Source organism: Tachypleus tridentatus, chromosome 11 (assembly GCF_004210375.1).
Source record: "Tachypleus tridentatus isolate NWPU-2018 chromosome 11, ASM421037v1, whole genome shotgun sequence".
Taxonomy (NCBI): Eukaryota; Metazoa; Arthropoda; class Merostomata; order Xiphosura; family Limulidae; genus Tachypleus; species Tachypleus tridentatus.
In genome coordinates this window covers 1,285,320-1,306,852 of record NC_134835.1, presented here as the reverse complement: position 1 = coordinate 1,306,852, position 21,533 = coordinate 1,285,320, and the positions used below count along the sequence as shown (strand labels likewise).

Sequence of the window (21,533 nt, the reverse complement as noted above, 5' to 3'; positions counted from 1 at the left end):
GATCGAAGATTTGGAATCTTTACTGCAGTGCATGGTATTTTTGAAAGAAAAGTATTTCTGTACAGAATTTCACCAAAATCTATTATATAGGCAAGTATTTCCATTCAATAATGAACGAACGATATAGAATAGGGCAGCCTAAAATACTACCTTTTTTTTTTTGCTTGTCCAACCTGCGTCAGGGGGAGAGTCCCCCCAACCAAACTCCGCCGCCTATAACAATGATGCTAAAAGGCACAGGATAGGCCTAATTCTATATAGGGACTACCCTAGCCAATAATAATTATAATAGTCTTTATTTGTCGATAAATTGAAGTTGGTTGCAGGATTGATATCCCCTTCCCATATGATAGACAATTTGTCATGCATGCATAATCGCGAGGGTAGATCTACCAATTTAAAGTTTTCGTAGGCGGCGGAGCAGGGTGGTCCTGGCGCCCCCAACAAAAAATATGGGGGGCCTAGCGCCCCCAACATTCCATGGTCAATATATAAATTTTGTGTTATCTTGCTCCTTTAGCTTGCTAGGACGCAATTTTTTCCTTCGGCGCGGATTTATATGATTTTCCTTGTCTACCTGGATGGTAAACATGCGTTGCCAGCATGTGTAAATTGTTAATGCTCTTTCGGTATTATTCACAGGTGTGTGAGACAAAACAAAAGACCCTCTTCTATATATCACTTCCCATTTACATATATTTATGAACACGATTTAACGTCAAGCATGAGACCTTGTGGGATTGGGGACTTTTTTTTTTTGCTCATCGCATCCGAGCGTAGAGGTTGCACCCTAATTTAGCCCATTTATAATGTAATTTTGGAAAAGTTTCAATATCCCACCCCCCGGGTCTTTCGCGCCCTCGCAACTTTTGTCTATATACATGGTTTAATGGTAATATACGTCCCTGAAAGTGTTCATATTGATGCGTTGTATCTCTACTTGACTATATTTAAAGGATGTGATCAATATATATGTATGTACTACTAGTTTCTGAATTCAACTTCATACTTAGTTTACGTGAAAAAGTGATCTTTCAGCAGGGGCGGATCTAGGATTTTGGAAAGGGGGGGTTCAGACTATGGGACCTGGAGAAACCCTATGAACAAGGCCCCGAGGGGGGGTTTAGCACTAGAAATTCACGAAATATACTGCAAAAAAAGGTAATTTTTCCCGGCAAGGGGGGTTTTAAACAACCTAACCCCCCCCCCCTGGATTCGCCACTGTTCAGTGAAAGAAGAACTTTTAATGATGACATTTTTGGTTTTGCAGCAGTGGTGATTATTTTTTTCGCAAATCGGCATTACATGTAAAAGAAAGTCGTCAGAAAGTTTTAAACATAAATAGATAAAAATTAAACGCTTAAGGCCTGTCACTCGAAAATTACATGGTAATTTAAGTAATTCACGGTTGAATTCCAAGTTTTCATATAGGCCTACAGTTTATGAACTTGTCTGCAGGTAAAATTTTGTTGTCACCTGGGTTGGTGGGTGGGCGGGGCTCTCCCTACACCGTATATACTTTCATAACTCTCTAGCTACGCCCCTGACGTCTGTCACTCAACGATATTTGAACGTTTAGCAAAACTACATGTTCTCAACATTGAATAAATGTCGTGTTTTTCACGTGGATAATTTGTCTTTGATGCAACGATGAATCAACGTCTGTCGCTCCACGTAACTGCAATGGTTGGCCATACCACAAGTCCTCAACGTTGATTATATGTCGTATATTCAACGCCATTGGCTACGTCAATATTCAGACGTTGTTCCGACGTTTAGTCAACGTCACACTCTCAACGCAGTTAGCATGGTTGGCCATACAACCAATTCTCAACGTTGGTTAGACGTTGAGTATCCAACCTCAACCATTCTTCAACCTTTCCAACCTCATTTCAACGTTTATTCAACGTCACCTTGCGTGCTGGGGTGCTTGTTTCAGGTAAGCTGCTTGTTTTCGATTGATTCTGTTCTGTTGGTGTTCTGATCTGAAAAATGCGTTGCTTTATTTGTTTATATTTTTCGCAGCCTTTGTAATTTGCTGTGTGGGTTTGACCACAGTTACAACATTTAGGCGTTTCTTTTTCTTTTTTACATTGATTGATATGGTGTTCCCCGCCACATCCGCAACACCTCGGTGATGCTAAACAGGCTGCTGAAACATGTCCATATCTTTGGCAGTTGTAACACTGTGTTACAACAATTGCCGGAGTTTTCAATTGTTCAACTTGGTATTTTTGATACCAGAGCAATATTCCATTGTTTATTAGATTTTGAATGTTGTAGCTGTCATCAATGTCTATTCTAATGAGGTTAGTAGGTGTTTGTGTTTTTTTAGAAATAATTCTTTCTGTCTTGGTGTGTGGTATGTTTTGTTCGTCAAGTGCCTGTTTAACTAGGTCCAGGTCAATCGTCTGATGAACCCCTCTTACCACTATTGCTTTTGGTTGCGGCTTACTTCCCGGAAGGTGGATTTTGATATTTCCAGATTTAAAGGCATCTGTTGGCCATTCTTTAAGTAGTCGGTTAAGATCGACTACATCTTGCCCTTGCACCAGTACTCCACCTCTAGGCAAACGCTTAATGTTAACTATGTTAACATTTGGTTTGCATCTTTTTACCTCTGTGGCAAGCAGGGGTTGGTTATATTGACCCGGAATGCCTTCTATTATAACTGCGTATTGTGGTGGTCTTGTTTTTGTCACTGTATTATTGTTGGTTGTTAGTTTGTTTTTTTTATATTTCTTTTTGATATGACAGTGATAAAGTCTTGGTCTTCCAATTCTTGATCACTGTCATTTTTTTCTTCATTATTATGTTTATCAACATCCTTGGTGTTACTGTTTTTCACCGTTACCTTATTGGGACTTAACCCTACTCTAATTGCAGGGGTAGCTACCTCTACCTCAGTATTAGTAGCCGTCACTGCTTCTTCCTCACATTCTGAGTTTTCCGAAGAATTAATTTCTTTAATTAATTTACGCTTAGCTTTACTTTTTTTTTAATGACATTTTTTGTTTTTTTAACGGTACTTAATTCCCTTTTTGCCAAAGTACAAAGAGTTAGCAATGGGGAATTATTAATATCGTTGCCACCAGTTACGCTTACCTGCATTAGTCTTTTGTTGAGCCGTAACGGCTTTTCCCGCCATTTCTTTTGCCGGTCTTATTGGACCGGTAGTTGTTATTTTTGCGGTTTCCCGCTCTTCTGTTCCCGATTTCAGCAGTCCTCTGTGATTTCTTCAAGTAATGTGCTGTCCTGATAAGATATATAATAAATTTAAATGCTTCTTCTTATATTTTCAATTCAAATTCTTTTAAGCCTAAATCGCTTTGAACAAGAGCCAGACAAAGAACGTCCTATTATCTCATCGTTCCAAGGCATCGTTCCCCACTGGCACTGCTGATTCCTTTGTGTGAATTCAAAATTCTCGCTTCCGGTGCCACGAGCGACCTAGTTCATGACCCCGCATCCAGCACTGCGTCAGCAGAGTCCGGCTATAGCTGATAAACACGCGCGTACGCGCATATAGCCCCGCGCTAGCTACTTTGCAATGCCATGTTATTTGCGCCATGGGCTTGAAAGGCGGTGCCTGAGCGGGCCGCAGTGTTGATTACGTTGGTTAGCAGCGTGATTTCACGATGCTTACCAGCGTAGATCAGAAAACATGCGTATGTTCCGTAAAATAACGAGGCATTTCTTTGTTATAAAACGGTTATTTTTTACAGTGTAGTGCAGTGGTTCTTAACCTTTTTATCGTTTTACCCCCTGAGACTCTCCAGCGTATTACCGTGACCCCTATAATAATTTTGGTGAGCAGTTACAAGCACTTGTCACAAAAACTACAAGCTGCTCCGTGATTTTTTTGCTTTTCCTGAAACTATTTTTCAATATCAACTTCTCAAACATCCGACTCGCTGCATCATAAGAAGAAATTAAACGCAATCTATAACAGCATTAAAATCCTAACGCGAGTGGGGCAAAGGGGGACATAAATATACCTGAACACCCCAATCGAGAAGTTCATCTTCCTTTAAAAACTAAATACCTGCCCCGAAATTTTTGTTTTCGTGTTTTTCCCCAATAGTTATCAAACCATCTGTGACCCCCGAGAAACTTCAACGACCCCCAGGTTAAGAACCACTGCTCCAGTGCTTGTTGTATGCCTTCTATGGTTATTGTTATTCGCAGCGACGGAAGTCGAAGAGTAATTCCACGTGCGTGTGTAGTATTGTACGGAAAAACTAAACTATCGCAGAAGGCTAAATCGATGCAAGAGAAGACCAACGGTAAGGCAAGTAATTTTTTCTGTTGGAAGGAAGGTTACTCAGATAGAACTTAATTCAGTGGGACTTAGAAATTAGTCTTTAGTGCCATTGTGACACGACCTAAAAATTAATAGAAGGAATTCTGTGTATACCGATATTCTTGAAGGAGCCCTGCTGCATGCGGTTATCAACGGGGTAGAGGAAAGTTAGGCCCCGAAGCGGTTGAGTGCCTGCAGCCGTTAGGAGGGAAAAGATATGTTGTACTTTCTCGTTGTACATTACAGTTAAAGTTTTAATATCGGGTTTTTTACCTTTTATAAGTAAAGAATACAAGTATGTTCCAGCTGGTTCTAATGTGACTGTCGTAAGAATTAGGAACCTACCACATGAAGTTTCTAATGAATATCTAGCCAGCTCCCTAATATCTATGGAAAAGTACTGAAGGTTATAAGAGAAACCCACGTGAACACGAAAGTATTCAACGGTGCTAGAAGGGTACGGATCGACATGTCGATCCCGATATCCAACATCGGGCAGTTCAGGGTAATAGCAAATTACCCAGAAATGAAAAGGCTGTGTGCTAAATGCAAAGAAAGCCACTTAGCGGCCGATTGTACAGCCATTGTATGCCTTAAGTGCGACGGAGTTGGTCACTCACCCAGTGAATGTAAAAAGGGTGTAAAAAATGTGAAGATCACCTCCACAAATTGTGTAAAATAAATCTTTCGCTGCAGTTCTTAAATCGGGTGAGGAGAAAGATCAAGGAGAGAAAGTAGTTCAAGAAGTAGTGAAAGATACGGCAGAGAAAGTACAAGGAAATGAAGCGAATAACATGGAGGTAGAAGAAGAGACAGAAAATGTAGTAGAGAAAGCAGATGAAAACGAAGAAGACAAACAAGAAACAACCAAAATGGAAGAGAAACAAGATACAACTGAAGTGGTAACGAAATCGGAAAAAACGGACCTGAAACAGAAACAAGTAACTACGAATGGGGGAAAAGAAAGTGAAAGAGAAAACAACTTCAGAAGTGTATCCAGGAAAATAATGGCTGATTCTAAAGAAGAAGAAAAAGAAACACAACAGTCGAAAAAGACAACAGACAAATACAAGCAATGTAGACCGGGTATAGAGCTTCTTGCCAAAGACCTTCTACTGTCCGAGTCATATTCGGACAGCGAAGTAGGTATGGATGAAAAAAAAACAGAACGTAAAGGTCACGGTCAGCAACATCGATCGAAAAGAGTATCAAGAAGTACATGAGAAATGTAAGTAGATACTTTCTTATGTAGTCGTAGGAGCCTTATTGTTGAATTTTAAATTATAAATAAACGTTCAATGCAACTAAAAATAACTTTAAACACTTAAGGTTTTCTAAAAACCTTAAAACAACAGATAGTAATAGATATGATGAAGAGAAATAGAGCTGATATTTTTGTGGTACAAGAATTTCATCTCAATAACATAGATCAGATCAGACAATTCAATAAGAAACATAATGTCTTATCGTACATTGGGAAAACCTAATGAATCAGGCATTATATTAAGTATAAATTACACAGATAAAGTTAAAGCAGTAAGACATGAATATTATGGTAGGATAATATATTTAGATATAGAACACAATAGACAGAAAATAAGATTAATTAACGTATACGCCCCAGCAGATCATACTATTAAAGCAGTTTTTTTTTTAATAAGAACCTGAAGCAATACCTATATATACACACCACAATAGAAATTATTCTAGTAGGGGATTTTAACTGTGTGTTGGATCCTCTGATAGATAAAATAGGTGGTGATAGGAAAAAATAGACCCCAATGCTATATCGTTGAAAGACATTATCGATAATTTTCAACTGAAAGACACCTGGAAAAAGATAACCAAGGTTTAACCTTCTGGAGTCGTAATGGAGTGGGCCAAATCAGGGTAGGGATTTTGGTTAAATTATCATTTCGTTCTTTGAACGAAAAATAACCAGGGGCGGTCAAAAACTGTTGTTTCTCTTCACCCCACACAAGGCAAGAATAAATAAACAAACTGATTACGGGAGAGGAAGATTAGGCTAGAGTGGCATGTTAGTTGTGTAACTAACGCGACGGTCACAAATAAACTAAACTGGAAGTTAATAGTTTACTGAATGTTAATGGGGAGCGTCAGGAGAAACTGAGAAGATTTGCCGGCCAGTGGAGACAGCGAAGAATGACGAGGAAGGTTCAGCATCACATCCACCAAAGTTCGAAGAATTACATCAGAAAAGAAGTGGTCGACGGTTTCTCAGAGTGAGCGAGCCGAGAGATGCAAGCAGTGCGTCAGCTAAGTTAAGTCATATCTTCTGATTTTTTTTTTCTCCTAAACATCTTAAACTTTTAAACTTTTGGATAGACTAAAATGTGTGCTCTGACAGGCCTCTTTTCAAGGCTGGGATCTATAGATCCAAGGTAACAGGAATTTTGTTGTGGGGAAACGGGAGTACCCCGAGAAAACCCATTTTCATTAATGAGGCGCCAAAAGAAACCAACCTCACCAGTGCCCGATGCTGGAAATGAAAAAGGGAACATGAATGATTAGACATTTAAGTTTACATTCAGGGCATGTATGTAATTATAAGGCGAGAGGTATCGCTGCCAAGAGCGTAGGGTGGCTGCTAATCGTGGAATTTGATTTGTTAATGATGTCCGGTTATTTGCTTTTTTATATTAGTTGGCTGCAAGATAAATGAGTCTCTTCTTGAGAGGCGGGATGGAGCTCGCTCTATTGACGTATGCTAACGGGGTGTATCTGGACAGGCGGAGCGCAAGACGAATGGCAAGATTCTGGGCCTGTTGTAATTTTTTAAGATGGGAAGAGGGAGCGTTTACCGTGATCATGCTACCATATTCGATTATCGGTCGAATGTAGGTTCTGTAAATAGCGAGAATCGTGTTGGATCTACATCCACAGACTATACTACCAATACGTTTAAGGTAGTAGATACGTTTATAGACTTTAGAAAGAATAGATTGAAAATGATTTGTTCATGTAAGCTTTCTATTAAATATAATGCCCAAGAATTTTACAGTAGACGAAAATTTAATTTCGGTGTTTATCATTTTCAGTTTAACTTTGGAAAAGATTTATTTTTCCTCGTAATTTTCGTTTAAATATTATAGCCTGTGTTTTAGAGGCATTAGTTCTACCCGCCAGGTATTACACCAGGCGGTAATCCTATTTAATGTGGCTTGGACTTTCGTGGCAGCGAGGAGGGGATCTCGTGACATGCTCCATACCGCGATATCGTCGGCATATTGCGACGCATAAGTATATTTGAGCGGCGGGAAGGGGATATCATTGACATAGAGAATATACAACAGAGGGCTGAGTACAGACCCTTGGGGAACCCCTGCTGAGAGGTGAACAGTATGAGATATAGCGTTCCTGATTCTAACTTTAACTGTTCTATTATTGAGGAAACTGGATATCCATCTAGTTAGGGTGGGCGGAAAGTTAAATTGGAAGAGTTTAAATTTAAGCCCCTGGTGCCAGACAGAATCAAAGGCTTGTTTCACGTCTAAAAAATAAGCCAACTGTGGTGTGATTTCTGTTAAAACCTTGAGTAACTGATTCGGTTAACCGAACTAAATGATCAGATGTCTGTCTATTTTTCCGGGAAGCATTTTGTATTTCAGAGAGTAGCTCTTCATCTTCCAAATACCATGTTATACGATTAGCTAATATTTTTTCCAACAATTTGCCAATGTTGATAATTAGGCTAATGGATCGGTAATCTTTGGGATTGCTGGATGCCGGGTTTGTTTTAGGTATTACTTTAATTATGGCGGATTTGCACGGAGGTGGATAGTAGCCTGAATAAAAGGAAAGGTTGAATAAAGCTGTTAGGTGTCTTAAGAATAAAGGTGATGCTTTTTTGAGAATATTTCGTATACCATCCTCACCTGGGGCACTATTTTTTAAAGTTTTAATAATCAGTTTTATCTCAGCCGGTGTAATTGGTTTGGCTAGTTTTTGACGGGCAGTGCTGTAGACAAAGTTACTGTGGGGTAAACAGCACGGGAAATGCGAACTGAACGCTTCCATATTATTTTGAATGAAATTTTGGACAGTGCACAGATGAGTATGATTAAAGTACGGCGAGTTGGGAGTGGCGAAAACCTGCTTATAGTACTCAGCTAGTAAGTTGGCTTTCTCGAGGTCATTAGTTGCAACAATGTTATTATGTTTTAAATTGGGAATCCTGTTGGTTGAGTTGTCGTTGCAAATACTTTTAAACTTTTTTCAGAATATGGCCGGGTCTTTATAAGAATTATCTAGAGATTCACAAAACTCGGTCCAGTTTTGATCTCTTTGTTCGTTAATGCGACGTCTGATAAGGTTGGTCACACGGTTTATTTGAGTTTTAATCCTGGGGTTTCGGGAAGTTGTAAATTGACGTCTGTCTGCGCCTTTTGGTGATAAGTAAATGTATTTCTCTAGTTAGTTTCCATGAATTTGGATGATTATCGATACGACGTTTGGGAATTATTTTATGCATAGCATCAGTTGTTGCGTTAGTGATGTGAAGTAAATATTCGTTGATAGATTCAGGGTCGTTAGCCTGAGTCATGACTGGAGGTAAATTTCGGTCAAGAAATTCCCAGAAAGAGTGCCAATTAGTGGCAGAGAAATCAAACAGATATGGCTGAGTATTTGGGGTTCGAGAATCGGCGATATTTAAAGTTACAGATATGGGGTAATGATCACTTCCGATGTCATGGTGAACTGTGAAATCCTGAATGTAGGGAGATATTCTAGTCGTGTATAGGGCAAGGTCAAGTATGTCCTGGGTCCCATCGTGATGAGTATGAGTTGGGATATTGTTGTTGCCTAATATGAAATCATGCTGAGAAATAAAATTATTAAGAATTACACCATTTCGGTTAATTGACCTACAATTGAAATTGCGGTGTTTGGAATTGAGGTCGCCAATAATAATTGAGTACGGGAAGTTATTAACAACTTGGAGGAGTAAATTCGTGTCGGGGGTGGTGGAAGGGGAAATATAGATTCCTAGGATTGCTATTTTGATTAGGGTAGATAGATTCATGGAGGCAAGAATGAACTCGTTAGTTGCCAATGCAGAAGTCGGGAAATGATACATTTAGTTGGGTTAAGTGGAGTACAGCGATACCTCTACGACCTGGGCTTTTTAGGTTTATTAATACATTGATATCCTGGTAGACTGAAATTACTATTATTATTAAGAAGTGTCTCACTAATGATTATTAAATGTATACATTCTTTTTTACATAATTGGAGTAATTCATATTTCTTGTGATTTAAGTATGCCTGAATGTTAACAGCTAAAATTTTTAAGAACTTACCTCATTAGAGTCAAGAATGAGCTTTTCAAACAGGATATTTTCGAATTCTTGATGGCTAAAAGGTTGAAACTCAAAATACTGGGGTATAGAGTTCGCCATTCCTCTAATCATCTCCTGCTTGGAGTCGTATTGGCCTCCCCAGACTTTGATAATGGTCTCAGCAACAAACGTTACCAGACGTGAGATCAGCAGTCTATGTTTTGCGTAGACTGAGCTGTTTCACGACGGCGGACTGTAGCTTCGGCGTAGGTCCGCTTGAGAGATGTAGGAGCTGATGGAGCGGCTGGCTGGGACTGCTGGACTTTCTCCTGGGTTGTAGGCTTGACGGTCTTACTGGATGGAGTGATCAAATCGTCTTTTAGGGTCATCGACTTAATCATATTGAGATTAGCCGACATATTGGATTTGAGAAATTTTTCCCGTTTAAGGGCTAGGACTTGAGAATATTTAGGGCAACCACGGTAGGAAGCCGCGTGAGGGCCTCCGCAATTGACGCAACATGTGTCTTCCCTGTTTTTGGGGCACTCTTTGACTGCATGCATGCCGCTGCATCTCGCACACCTGGGTGAAGCTTTACAGGCAGCTCTCGCATGCCCAAATTTTTGGCAGTTGAAGCACTGAAGTACTGTGACTGCCGCGGGTTGTTTTGACTCTTCGACTCGGAGTTTGAGAAACCACAAGGTCACGCCGTTTTTTATTAATTTATCAGCCAGAGCGACATCTTGTAGTGAAAAACGAACTAGCGGCGTAGGGAGGCCAGTCTTTGCTGATTTTATTCTCTCAATCTTGGTGGCAGTAATGCCCTGGCTAGATAATTCATCTTGGATTTCTTGAAGGCTGATATCGCTATCAAGCCCACGAATCACCACTTGCTTGGAAGGCGGTCGATCTCCAGGTACGTGGATGTTGAGCTTTACTCCGTGAAAAGCTTCTTGAGGCCAAGGTTTTAACAGCTTAATATAATCCTTCGGCTCTTTACATTTCATGACTAGTCCGCCGCGCGGAAGGCGGCGAACTTCAATAAACGACACCGAGGGAAAAAGGGCCTGGAATGGAGTGGGAAGTAGATTGGACTGATTTTATATGTCCGAAGCATTACTCCTAAAGACAAACAGAATAACGGTTCGACCAATAGGGGCCCCAAACAACTAGGTCAGCGACTATAGTTGCGTAACATTAGAATTTAATATAGGAGAAACTCGGCAAAGAGGCAAGGGATGTTGGAAGCTTAACATATCTCTGTTAGAGAAAGATAACATCATAGAGGAAGTTACCACTTTGCTAACAGAGTTTTGTGGCACTACAGAATACGATGCTGACTCGTGGGAAGATTTAAAAACCACAACAGCAACTAGGTTCCAACAAGACTATAGCAAAAGACAATAGGAAAAATATACATAAAATTGAAAGACAGCTGACCAGTCTGTCAAGATTTTCAAACGGTGACCAAAATTTTATAGAATCCATAGAAATCCTAAGACAATGAATTAGGCGACCCATATAGTGAAAGAATCGAATGACTCAAAATAATAACAGGTATAAAGGAATTAGATAGCGAAGAAACTTTTAATAGTGAACTTTATAGACAGTTTAAAAACAAACTCAGAAAATCTAATATAACGGTACTAAAATTCAGAAGGACAGACTACCACCGACCAAAAGAAATAGAAGAGATAACAGTAAAATATTACAAAGAGCTGTATAAATCTAAAGAAACTGATGAAAGTAAGTGGGCAGAGGTTACAAAATTCCTCCCCTCCCTTTCATTAGAAGCAAATAATCTTGGCGAGCCGTTTCAATTAACAGAGATTAATACTGTGATGAAACGGTTCAGCAGGAAAAAAGCTCCAGGACTGGACGGACTCCCAGTTGAGTTTTATGAACGATTCTGGGGAATAATAGGAAAACCGTTTACAGATGTAATAAACAATAGCCTAGAAAGAAGTTACCTTCATCCTTTACGGAAGGTGTAATCAGGTTGCAGTGTAAGAAGGACTCTTCGGTTCTTATAAAAGATTACATACCTCTTACACTGAGCAATGTAGATTATAAACTATTTACTAAATGTATAAATAACAGAATTACAAGTGTTCTGAATCATCTAATAAAATCAGCTCAAACTTCTGCAGTACCCGGAAGAGATGTACTTTTTGATGTCAATATGATCCGGGATATAATATCCAATAGCAAAGGCACCCCTACTTGTATGATCTCACTAGATCAGGATAAAGCCTTTTGATAAAATAGACTATAAATTTTTGTTCCATGTCTTAAAGAAATATAACTTTTTCCAGAAATTAACTGGATTGAATTGATATACAAAAAGGTGACTGCTAAAATAAATATAAACGGACACTTGACAGACAGGAGTAAGACAAGGATGTTCCCTTTCTCCAACTTTATATGTACTAATGATTGAAACCTTTCTCAGTAGCGTTAACGCAGACCCGGAAATAACAGGAGTACACATCCTCAGAATCAGAAATGACTCCCCATCTAATATCAGCTGGACAAAAAGCATCATCAAAAGTTTAGGAATATGGCTGGGTCCATAAGATTCAATAGCCCACAACTGGAAACTCAAAGTTACAAAAATAGAGAAAATATAGAAAACTGAAAAGAGAATGAGCTATCCTATCAGGCCATAAAACAAGTCGTATATCCAGGCAGAACACTTCCGCCCCCAGAGACGGAAATCGAGAAAACAAATAGAATATACAGTTTTATATAGAACTTAAAAAGTGAACGCTTGTCACGAGAAATAATCAATCTCCCGACCAACGAAGGAGGCCCAGGTTGGACAATTAACTACCCGACAGCAGTTACTATCCAGAACACGTGTAAAATTATGGGGTTTGAACACAATTGTGCTCCTTTCTATTACTACACAGTTGGTTTCAACGCCAAATTTCGCATAAATAAGACCAAACTTCAAGCACTATATACGAGCAGAAACTCCACCAGTCTATCTAAAAAAGATAACAGAAACAAAAAAGGTGACAAAGAAAAACTCAGCAATAGAACTACATAAAATGTCAACGGAAAATCTAACAGCTAATATCTAAGCCAAATTAGTAAACCAATATCACATATAAACTGAAAGACGGCAGGGTCCACAACAAGTGACAAGAAAATCGAAAGCAAGAGAAGAGATCTAAATTATATAATTATAGCACATGATATAGTTTGTACAAAAGAAAGATTAAACGAACAGAAAGTTATGAAGACAAATCTCCGTACTGCCAGCCCATAGAAACAAGTCATGATTATTATGACTGTGCATACGTTGAAGTATATTGCCGGAAGATATCTGATATTTTCCATACGGACTTGATAAGCTAGGCTGCAGTCCTCTTTAATACCTCACTACCAGTGAAAACCAATCAGAATTTTTTCTTATTTTTGTTGAGTGAATTTAAATACCAGATATGGTCCGCAAGGTGCAAAGCCATATACGAAAATGTTTCGGTGGTGATGAAAAGAATTATAGCAAACACGAGGATTAGGCTAAACGTCGATAAACATCGATTAACGTAAGTAGAATTCAACAAGAAATAGGCCCCAGAAGAGTCGAAAATCATGGAAACGAAAAGCGGATTCATAGACCTGAGATTTTAAAATTCACTATGTAAAGGCAAGCATCACACGCTGACTTCAAGTGGACGACGGAAGAGGGAACCGCGGTGACCAGCCAACGCTGGAGGTTCAAACCTGGTTAGCGAGTGTGTTTGTCTGCTTCACGTGTAGGTGCTTGTACAAGTGGCTCAAGGACCGTAAAAATAGTGACTTTGACTACACGTGAAGTTGTGTGTCGTGTTCCCCAATTGTGTTCAACAAGTAATCAACATACGACAGAGTATCAAGAAGCTACTACGACAAAGGAATCCTACAGTAACTGAGAAAAAGGAAACTAAGGTAAGTATTTATATAACTCACTTTGTGTTGACTGGGGTTGCAGGATAGGCTGGAGATATGTCCTATCCTCATCCCACAGTAAAAGTTTAGTCAGAATAGTTAATGTGTTCTCCAAGTTGAAGGAATAAAGGCGTGGTACAGGAGATGAAGTTAAGAAGCCTACCCCAAGGGTACCTGGGTGTCCTGGCGGGTGGCAGACTGTCCTCGGCGGCGGACGGCCCGGGGAACCTTGCGTGGTTAACTGTCGAGTGGGTGGTTCGTCATACTGGCGGGTGTTGGGTACAATGACGTGAACCCGGAATTCTTAGGTCAGTGAAGGAAACCGAATTTTTGAGAAAGGAAAGACCTATAGGGTCAAGTACTGACTTAGAGTATGGCGACCACACAAACTTGATGACCCGGAGTAACAATCCGAAGTCGCTCAACATAGGTAAGACTTCAAGTTCCGAGCAGAAATCGAATGTAGACTACAGCCGAGTTCCGACGGCAAGGCCAACACGTATGGTTAAAAAAATGATGTCATTGATAAATGTAGTACACAAAATAACACGTAATAGGGTTCTGGGTGACAAAGATCTATCTTATTCACCCAGGCCTCTATAGTGCTTAGAGCAAACATCTGTGGGAAGATGACGTGGAAAAAGTTGGAAATGATAGGTAAGTTTTAGGTAGGTAGGATTACGTAAGCGTGTTGTCCACAGAAACATCGCAATTTGGGGTTGGTTGCATGTGCCAGGAATACCTTCGATTATAATCGAGTATTGGAGTTGTTTAGATTTTGATGTTATGTTTTTAGACTGTAGTTTATCATTCTGTGTTGAATTTCGTCTTTTCGTTTTGATACCACTTGTGAAAAAGTTTCTTGGTGTTCAGTGTCTTGTTCATCATTTTGTTCTTGGTTTGTGGCTACATAATCAGTTATCAACATCGAAGATGTTATTTGAACTTGTTAGTTTGTCCTTGGAATTTATAGCGGTAGAACAAAATGTCTGTACCACGGTACGAAAAGTTTCACCTCCTTCATCTTCAGGGTTTTCACTAGAGTTAATTTATTTATTTTTCTTCTTCCTTTGCATTTTTTAAATTACTATGTTTTTCATTATCAAATGTTAATTGTTTTTGATCACATTGCATAAGGCCATTTATATAGAATGGTTTATTTGGTTTGAAACCAAACCTAATTTCTGGCCACCTAATGAAATAGACTTTGCTTGTTTTTTGGCTTCTGGTAGAGCATGCATCTTGGTTTCTGGACGTCATGTTGCTATTCTCCTTTGTGGTTGTCGGCCTCACTCTTTGTTTGCCGACCTGTGCTTTCGTCGACCAGGTGAAGTCTCAAGCTTCCTCACGTTTTAGTTTGTTTGCTACTTCTATGGGTACTTGTTAGTGTTCTTTATAATATAAAAAAATTATTTTCATCATTTTATTATTATTTATCTTTTATTTATGTGTTTTTATGTTTGAAATGTATATTGATCGGGGAGAGATGTTTAGCACTAACTTTATCATGTACGAGGTACCTTTCTAGTTCACATAGTAATTCGTTTTTCATCCAATCTTTATCGAAGTACGTTATAGAAGTCTGGCATACCATGGTCGTCGATGTCTGCCGCAGATTTGACACATGAAGAAGGAGTCTATCTGTAATGGTTGGTATGTTTGAATATTTGTGTAGGAATTGAGATGATGTAGTTCTTGGAACTTTGTATGCTGTTGTGAAGAGTGTGTTTTTGGATTGTTTGTAGTTTGGTTTTAATTATTTTGTCATTTATAGTTATCCATGCTTGAACTCCATAGTTTATTACTAGACTAATATATGTGTTGTAAATTTTTAGTATGTTGTTTGTAGGTGCTCCACTGTTTTTGCCAGTTAGACTCCTAGCATAGTTAGTTTATCGCCATACTTTGTTTTTAATTTCGTTTACATGGTTAATCCATGAAGTAGTGTTCCATTCATATGTATTTCAGGCTGTAGTTTTTGTACATTATCAATTTTTGTAAAGTCAAGTTGTGTTTTTGCTGTGTTTATTTTTATTCTGTATTTCTGACAGTATTCGCATATTCTATTTAGTTACGGTTGTATGTTTTGTGGCTGCTATTGTTGGTGTTGTGGCACTTTTCCAGACTGCCACATCAGCGAACTGTGACGAGTATCCATGATTAAGATCCTTCAATGGTATATTGTTTACATGCATAATGAAGAGTATAGGGCTAACCACCCCTCCCTGAAGGACTCCAGTTTCTGGAGTAAAGTACTCAGAAAAGGTACCCTCTACATTTACTCTACACTCTTTTTTCCAAAAAGTTAGATAACCAGCAAATAATTCCACACGGTAGTTCCATTTCATACATACGGAACCGAAGACCATCGTGCCATACAGTGTCGAATGCTTTCTCGATATCGAAGAAGCAAGCGACGGTGCATTCTTTTTTCTTTATTGAAGCTATTTATTATAGTTTCGGTTAATCTAATTAAATAATCTATCGTTTGTCTAAGTTTCCTGAATTCGTTTTGTTCTTATGATAATTTTGATGTTATGTCCAAGAATGCGGAGAGTCTATTACTAATTATTCTTTCGAGAATTTTGTCTATATAGCTGGTCAGGCTGATTGGTCGGTAGCTATTAGGTTTATTTGCTGGCTTTCCTTCCTAATGGAACATTAATATATTTGCAAGCTTCCAAGAAACTGGGATGTATCCTGAGGATAGATATAAGTTAAAAAGTGAATTTAGGTGGTCAAACAATTTTGGAGTGCCCTTTTTTAGAAGGATGGCTTGTATTTCATCTTCACCTGAAAATTTGTTTTTTGTTTTTTTTATTGCTCTTGTGGGGATATTTCTTTCGTAAGTATCGTGTCTTCGTAGTTTTCATGGTTTGTGATGTGTCTTGTTTGTCTCAGATGTGCACATTGGGAAAATTGGTTCAAATTGTTTAATGTTTAGTATATGGTAGGTGACTTTATTGTAGAAATATGTATTGATATCTGAATCAGAATGAGTTTTAAATCTATTTTGAAGTTGAGCTTTGAAAGCTTTAGCTTTTTCTTTATTTGTGTGTGCTATTGTATTGTGTTGAAGTGTAGGATATTTCTTTACCTGCATCCAAAGTTGACATTTTTACTATTTAGGTCTCCAATAACTATAGAGTTATAGTTGTGAGAAAAGACGTTGCTGAGTAATGCTGTGTCTAATTGTTTATTCAGTAAGCAGTATATTCCTGCTACAATTACTTTTGTATTGTTTCTTTGCAGAATATCTACAGTAATATGTTCGTTGTTACTGCTCAATCTAATTTCTATAGCTGATAATTCCGTTTTATATAGTAACATAATGCCTCTATTTTTAATTCTATCTTTCCTTATTGATGCATAATTTGGTATTTTAAATCTATTGTTGTTGTATATTAAAGTTTCGCTAACTACTGTAATATGGGGGTTAGTTTCTTGTACAAGGTCTTCGATCTCGTGTTTCTTGGAAGCTATTGCATCTTGGATGTTGATATATACAACTGTGAACATTATGTTGTTATCATGTATCCGGCAAGTGTTGTTATGTGTGGTATATGAGGTGTAATGTGTTTTTTCAGTATGTTAATTAACATATCGATACAGTTAGTTGTTTAGTTTGGTTTTGTGTATTCTGTTGTAAATGTTTTCGATTATGGCTTATTTTATCAAGTGTGTTAGGGTTTGTTTTTGGGAGTGTAGTGGTATTTTCCTGTCGCTTTTGTTTTTGTGTTAAGGTGTTATTTTCTCTGTAATATTTTGTTCTTGCTGTTTTTGAGGTTTGTTTCCTTTTGACATTTGTGCATATGTGGTTTTAGTTTTGTTAAATTGTTTGTTTTTGTTGCGAATTTGTACTTGTTTGTTCCTGTTCTGACGTTTCTGTTCTTATCTGATATATACTTTGTTTTATTTGTTTATATTTGTCCCATCCTTTGTAATTGGCTGTGTGGGTTTGACCACAGTTACAACATTTGGGTGTTCCGTTTTCCTTTTTACATTGGGAAATATCGTGTTCTCTGCCACAGCCGCAGCACCTCGGTGTTGCTTGGGATGCCGCAGAAACGTGTGCATATCTTTGGCAATTGTAGCATTGAGTTACTACAATTGCCGGAATTTTTAGTTGTTCTACCTGGTATTTTTATACCAAAGCATTATCCCGTTATCGATAAGATTTAATATGTTGTAACTATCATCAATGTCGATTCGTATTAGGTTTGTGAGTGCTTGTGTTTTCTGTTTTGTTTTAACTATGCATTGTATATTCGTATGTGGTATGTTTTGTTTGTCTAATGCTTTGGTAATTGTGTCAAGGATAATAGTTTGGTGCCTCCCTCTTACGACCATGGCTTTAGGCTGTGGCTTACCTCCTGGCAGGTGGATTTTATTTTTCCCAGGTTTAAATGCATCTACTGGCCATTCTTTCTCACAAATTTTAGCCCACTGGCCCAAAGATGCCTTTGGAGTTAAAGCCACGATTAACACACCAAAACACAACACTCCACAGCTAACTATTGTTATCAGAAGTGTCGATTTTGACATCGAAGATAACGAGATCACCGAGGAACTGAAAACACAAGGTTACGACATTTCTAAATCAGAACAAATAATCTCTTTTAAAACAAAACAAAAAACGCCGCTAATCAAAGTAACCGTAAACACTACAGACGACCAGGACAGATTACTAAAAGACTGTTGCTTTCTATTCTTCAAAAAACACACGACCGAACTGGAGAAAACGCACCCAAAGCCAATTTTGCAATGCTACAAATGTCAAAGGTTCGGACGCACAAAAATCAACTGCATGGCCAAAGACAGATGCGTGAGATGTAGTGGGCCTCACGAGGTTGCTCATTGCCCCAATGAGCGAAACCAAGTGAAATGCGCAAACTGTCAAGGTCCTCACGCAGCTAGTTACAAAGGTTGTCCTAAATACACACAGATACGCAACAGAATCATTTTCAAAACACGAACAGTAACAAACAACCTCTCAACACTCACATCACTAAACAACCATTACTCGAAACTCCAATAGACTCGCAGATCACAAACACAACCACTCAGCCACAATCAACACGTACATACGCAGACGTTACATATACGAAAACAACACATACATTTAACCCCACGGAATTCACTACAAATTTTATTAGCAATGCTATTAGAATTGAGTGAATTCCCCTACCTTCGAATCAAGACACGAGTCACTCAAGGCTCTTTGCAGCCTTACAAAAGACACTACTTTCACCTTCCCCATCTCAAACCACATCATCTTTCACTTAAAATTCATGCAAGGGAAATAAAACAACACAATGATACAACACATTAAAATTTTACACATCAACTACCAAGGAAACCTTAAAGATAAAAGAATAGAAATCTACAACATAAACAAACATATAAATGCCAACATTATCATCGTCTCAGAAACACTTTGCACAGAGAAATAGAACACCACAATCCCCGGATTCATCACGCACAGCATACCTCACTCAGAAAACAATATAGGCATAATAGCTTACTTTAATACAGAAATTTCACATCTAATCTCAATAGAAGATTCTTTTAGATCAAGCATAAATGAAACCATTACTTGTAATATACACTTTAACAACCGGCTAACAATTCCAATTCTAGCCATATATTGTTCACCCACTAAAGATATCGACATTAACTTCCTATAGTTAACCGTAAACCTAAACCAATCATCATTGGGGATTTTAATTCTCCACACACAGGACTAAGAGGAAATAGAAACAAACGCAGAGGGTTTTGTATAAAAAAATTCTTTCTATTAACAAAATGCACCTAATAAACGACCACACACCTACACACTTTTAAGCCGCCAACGGCTCGTATGACGTACTTGATTACATCATAGCCCCCAAAGACACAGTAAATAGAATATCCAACTTCAGAGTACACGACGAAATCACGAGTGACCACTTCCCCATTTCCTGTATGATTCACCCGCGCCATCCTGCCACGCGGGGGTGACTCCCTTAGCATACAACTCACTTTCAACGCTTCACTAGATTCACATCTACCCAACCCAAATGAACATGCTAATAACAAAACAGGATTAGACAACTATGTTACAGAGGTCATACATAAAGCCATAAAAAACACAATCCCTCAAACATGGAGAAAGCACTCACATAATCAATGGACTTTAACACCGGAAATTCATGCACTTATAATCAAACGCAGACAATTAAGACGAACACACTATATTACACATGATCTATCTATCAAAACAGATTAACAGAACAAATGCAAAAATTAAACAAGAAATCAAAATAGCAAAAGAAACTAATTCACAAAACTTTTGTACAAATTTAGGAAAAATAAAGCATTTTGGAAAAAAAATCAAGAGTATTTCTTCAGACAAAAACCTAAATCACATGCTTCAACATATCACACACAACAATATAATCGCAAGGACGGACCAATTTGCAAATTGGTAATCTCTGATTACGTGAACCTGAAAGCTGTTAACATGCAGTCAGAGTAATCTTGTTGCCACGATACTTCAAGGTTTCCATGTAGGTTTGTATAAGTGAGGTGTTGTGAACAGTTTTCAAAATGTTAATAGAATAAAGACAAATGTGTCACAAATTAACTACCACTTGAATTTATTCCTGCACACTGCACAGTATAAAAGATGGCCATTATACTTGACAAGGTTACTAATAACTTTCATTTCATGAATTACGTTTTCAAATATTAATAAAAATAGTAATTACCTTTGATAAGTTTATATCTACTGAAAAACTGTTCATGTTGTTTGATAAAAATAATTAAAATGTCTTTGCGAACTCTTGAAAATTACAAATAAATACAATGTAGCACATAATTATTCATACTTTTCATTGAAGTGAGATTCGTCCTCTAGTCTACATGTTCCCAAACGTAGACCTCCTTTGTGATGATCTGTTTATGAATTCTTTCATAAGCTCTTCTATATTTATCTTGTTCACCTCATTTGTGAGTATGGCAAACTGTCACATGGTTGAGGAGGCACCGAGACAGAGTCGACCTAAACTACGTCTTCAACCGTCTTAATGCAGAAAAGCTGCGTTTACATTCGCAGCTGGATACTGGACATGCAAGCAAAATTTTCATGAGAGGAAACACTTCACTAAACATCTGCTGGCTTGTTTCATGAATTTTACAGTAAGCATCCAACATCCTTTTCACCTTTCAGAGATACTGCTTTTATTGTTCCTTTTAACATAGGCAACTGAATCTCGAGCCGTTGTGCAGATATTTCTGGATAGAAGTTTATAACCAGATGTGATCATGTTCTCAAGTGCCAGATATTGCCTCAAGTCATTGTTGTCTGCATTGAATCTAGTGGTCAGATGTTCTATGACTGTGTCCACAAATTCAAAATATTGGCTTCCGTAGTAATCTCTAGCTGTTGCAGAATGGTGCGTTGAGCCATCGCATCAACTGTGATCCTTCTGGGGGGTCTGCGAATGCGTGGTAGCTCAATAAGCACCAGATCTAGGGAAGTTACCTTTTTCTCAGCTTCATCAAATATTTTGTTGTAATATTCCTCTGTTCGCAATACCCGCAATTGCTCAACTGTCATTGCAGATGCTTCAATCATGGCAGATACTGTCGCTGATTTTGCTTAGAATTCACGGTTTAGTTCCTCTAATACAGCTGATGGATGCTGAGCCATCAAGAATTCTAAAACTGTAGTTCCTTTGTCAAATCTGTCAAACAGACCTCGTGCTTTCACTGCTACATCTGATTTTTCATTTGCTAATTCAGACAAAGCATCAACATTGTCACTGTAGTGATCAGTAGCACATGTAATTGCAGATAGGCGGCACAACCAGCATGTTGGACACAGTGGGCGGATGTATTTAACTGGAACATTGTGGCTGTCTGACGATAAAATATTTTCAAAGATTGTTTTGTATGTGCCTGACCTCTGAAGCAAGATACCAAGTTCATGTACCCACTGGATAGAATTTCGA

The 21,533-nt window shown here is 38.3% G+C and overlaps 1 protein-coding gene and 1 long non-coding RNA gene across 2 annotated transcripts in view; both read left to right on the top strand.

The window, feature by feature from the left end:
- The window catches only part of LOC143231598 (uncharacterized), an 88,026-nt gene that overhangs the window by 32,926 nt on the left and 33,567 nt on the right, over nucleotides 1-21,533 (top strand). The window lies entirely within an intron of this gene.
- LOC143231592 (uncharacterized) overlaps nucleotides 1,206-21,533 on the top strand; it is a 92,873-nt gene continuing 72,545 nt past the window's right edge. The window contains exon 1 of the mRNA XM_076466114.1: nucleotides 1,206-6,546. Within this exon, the coding sequence (XP_076322229.1) occupies nucleotides 5,098-5,526 (429 nt within the window). The 5' untranslated portion in view covers nucleotides 1,206-5,097 and the 3' untranslated portion in view covers nucleotides 5,527-6,546. The remainder of the gene's footprint in view (nucleotides 6,547-21,533) is intronic.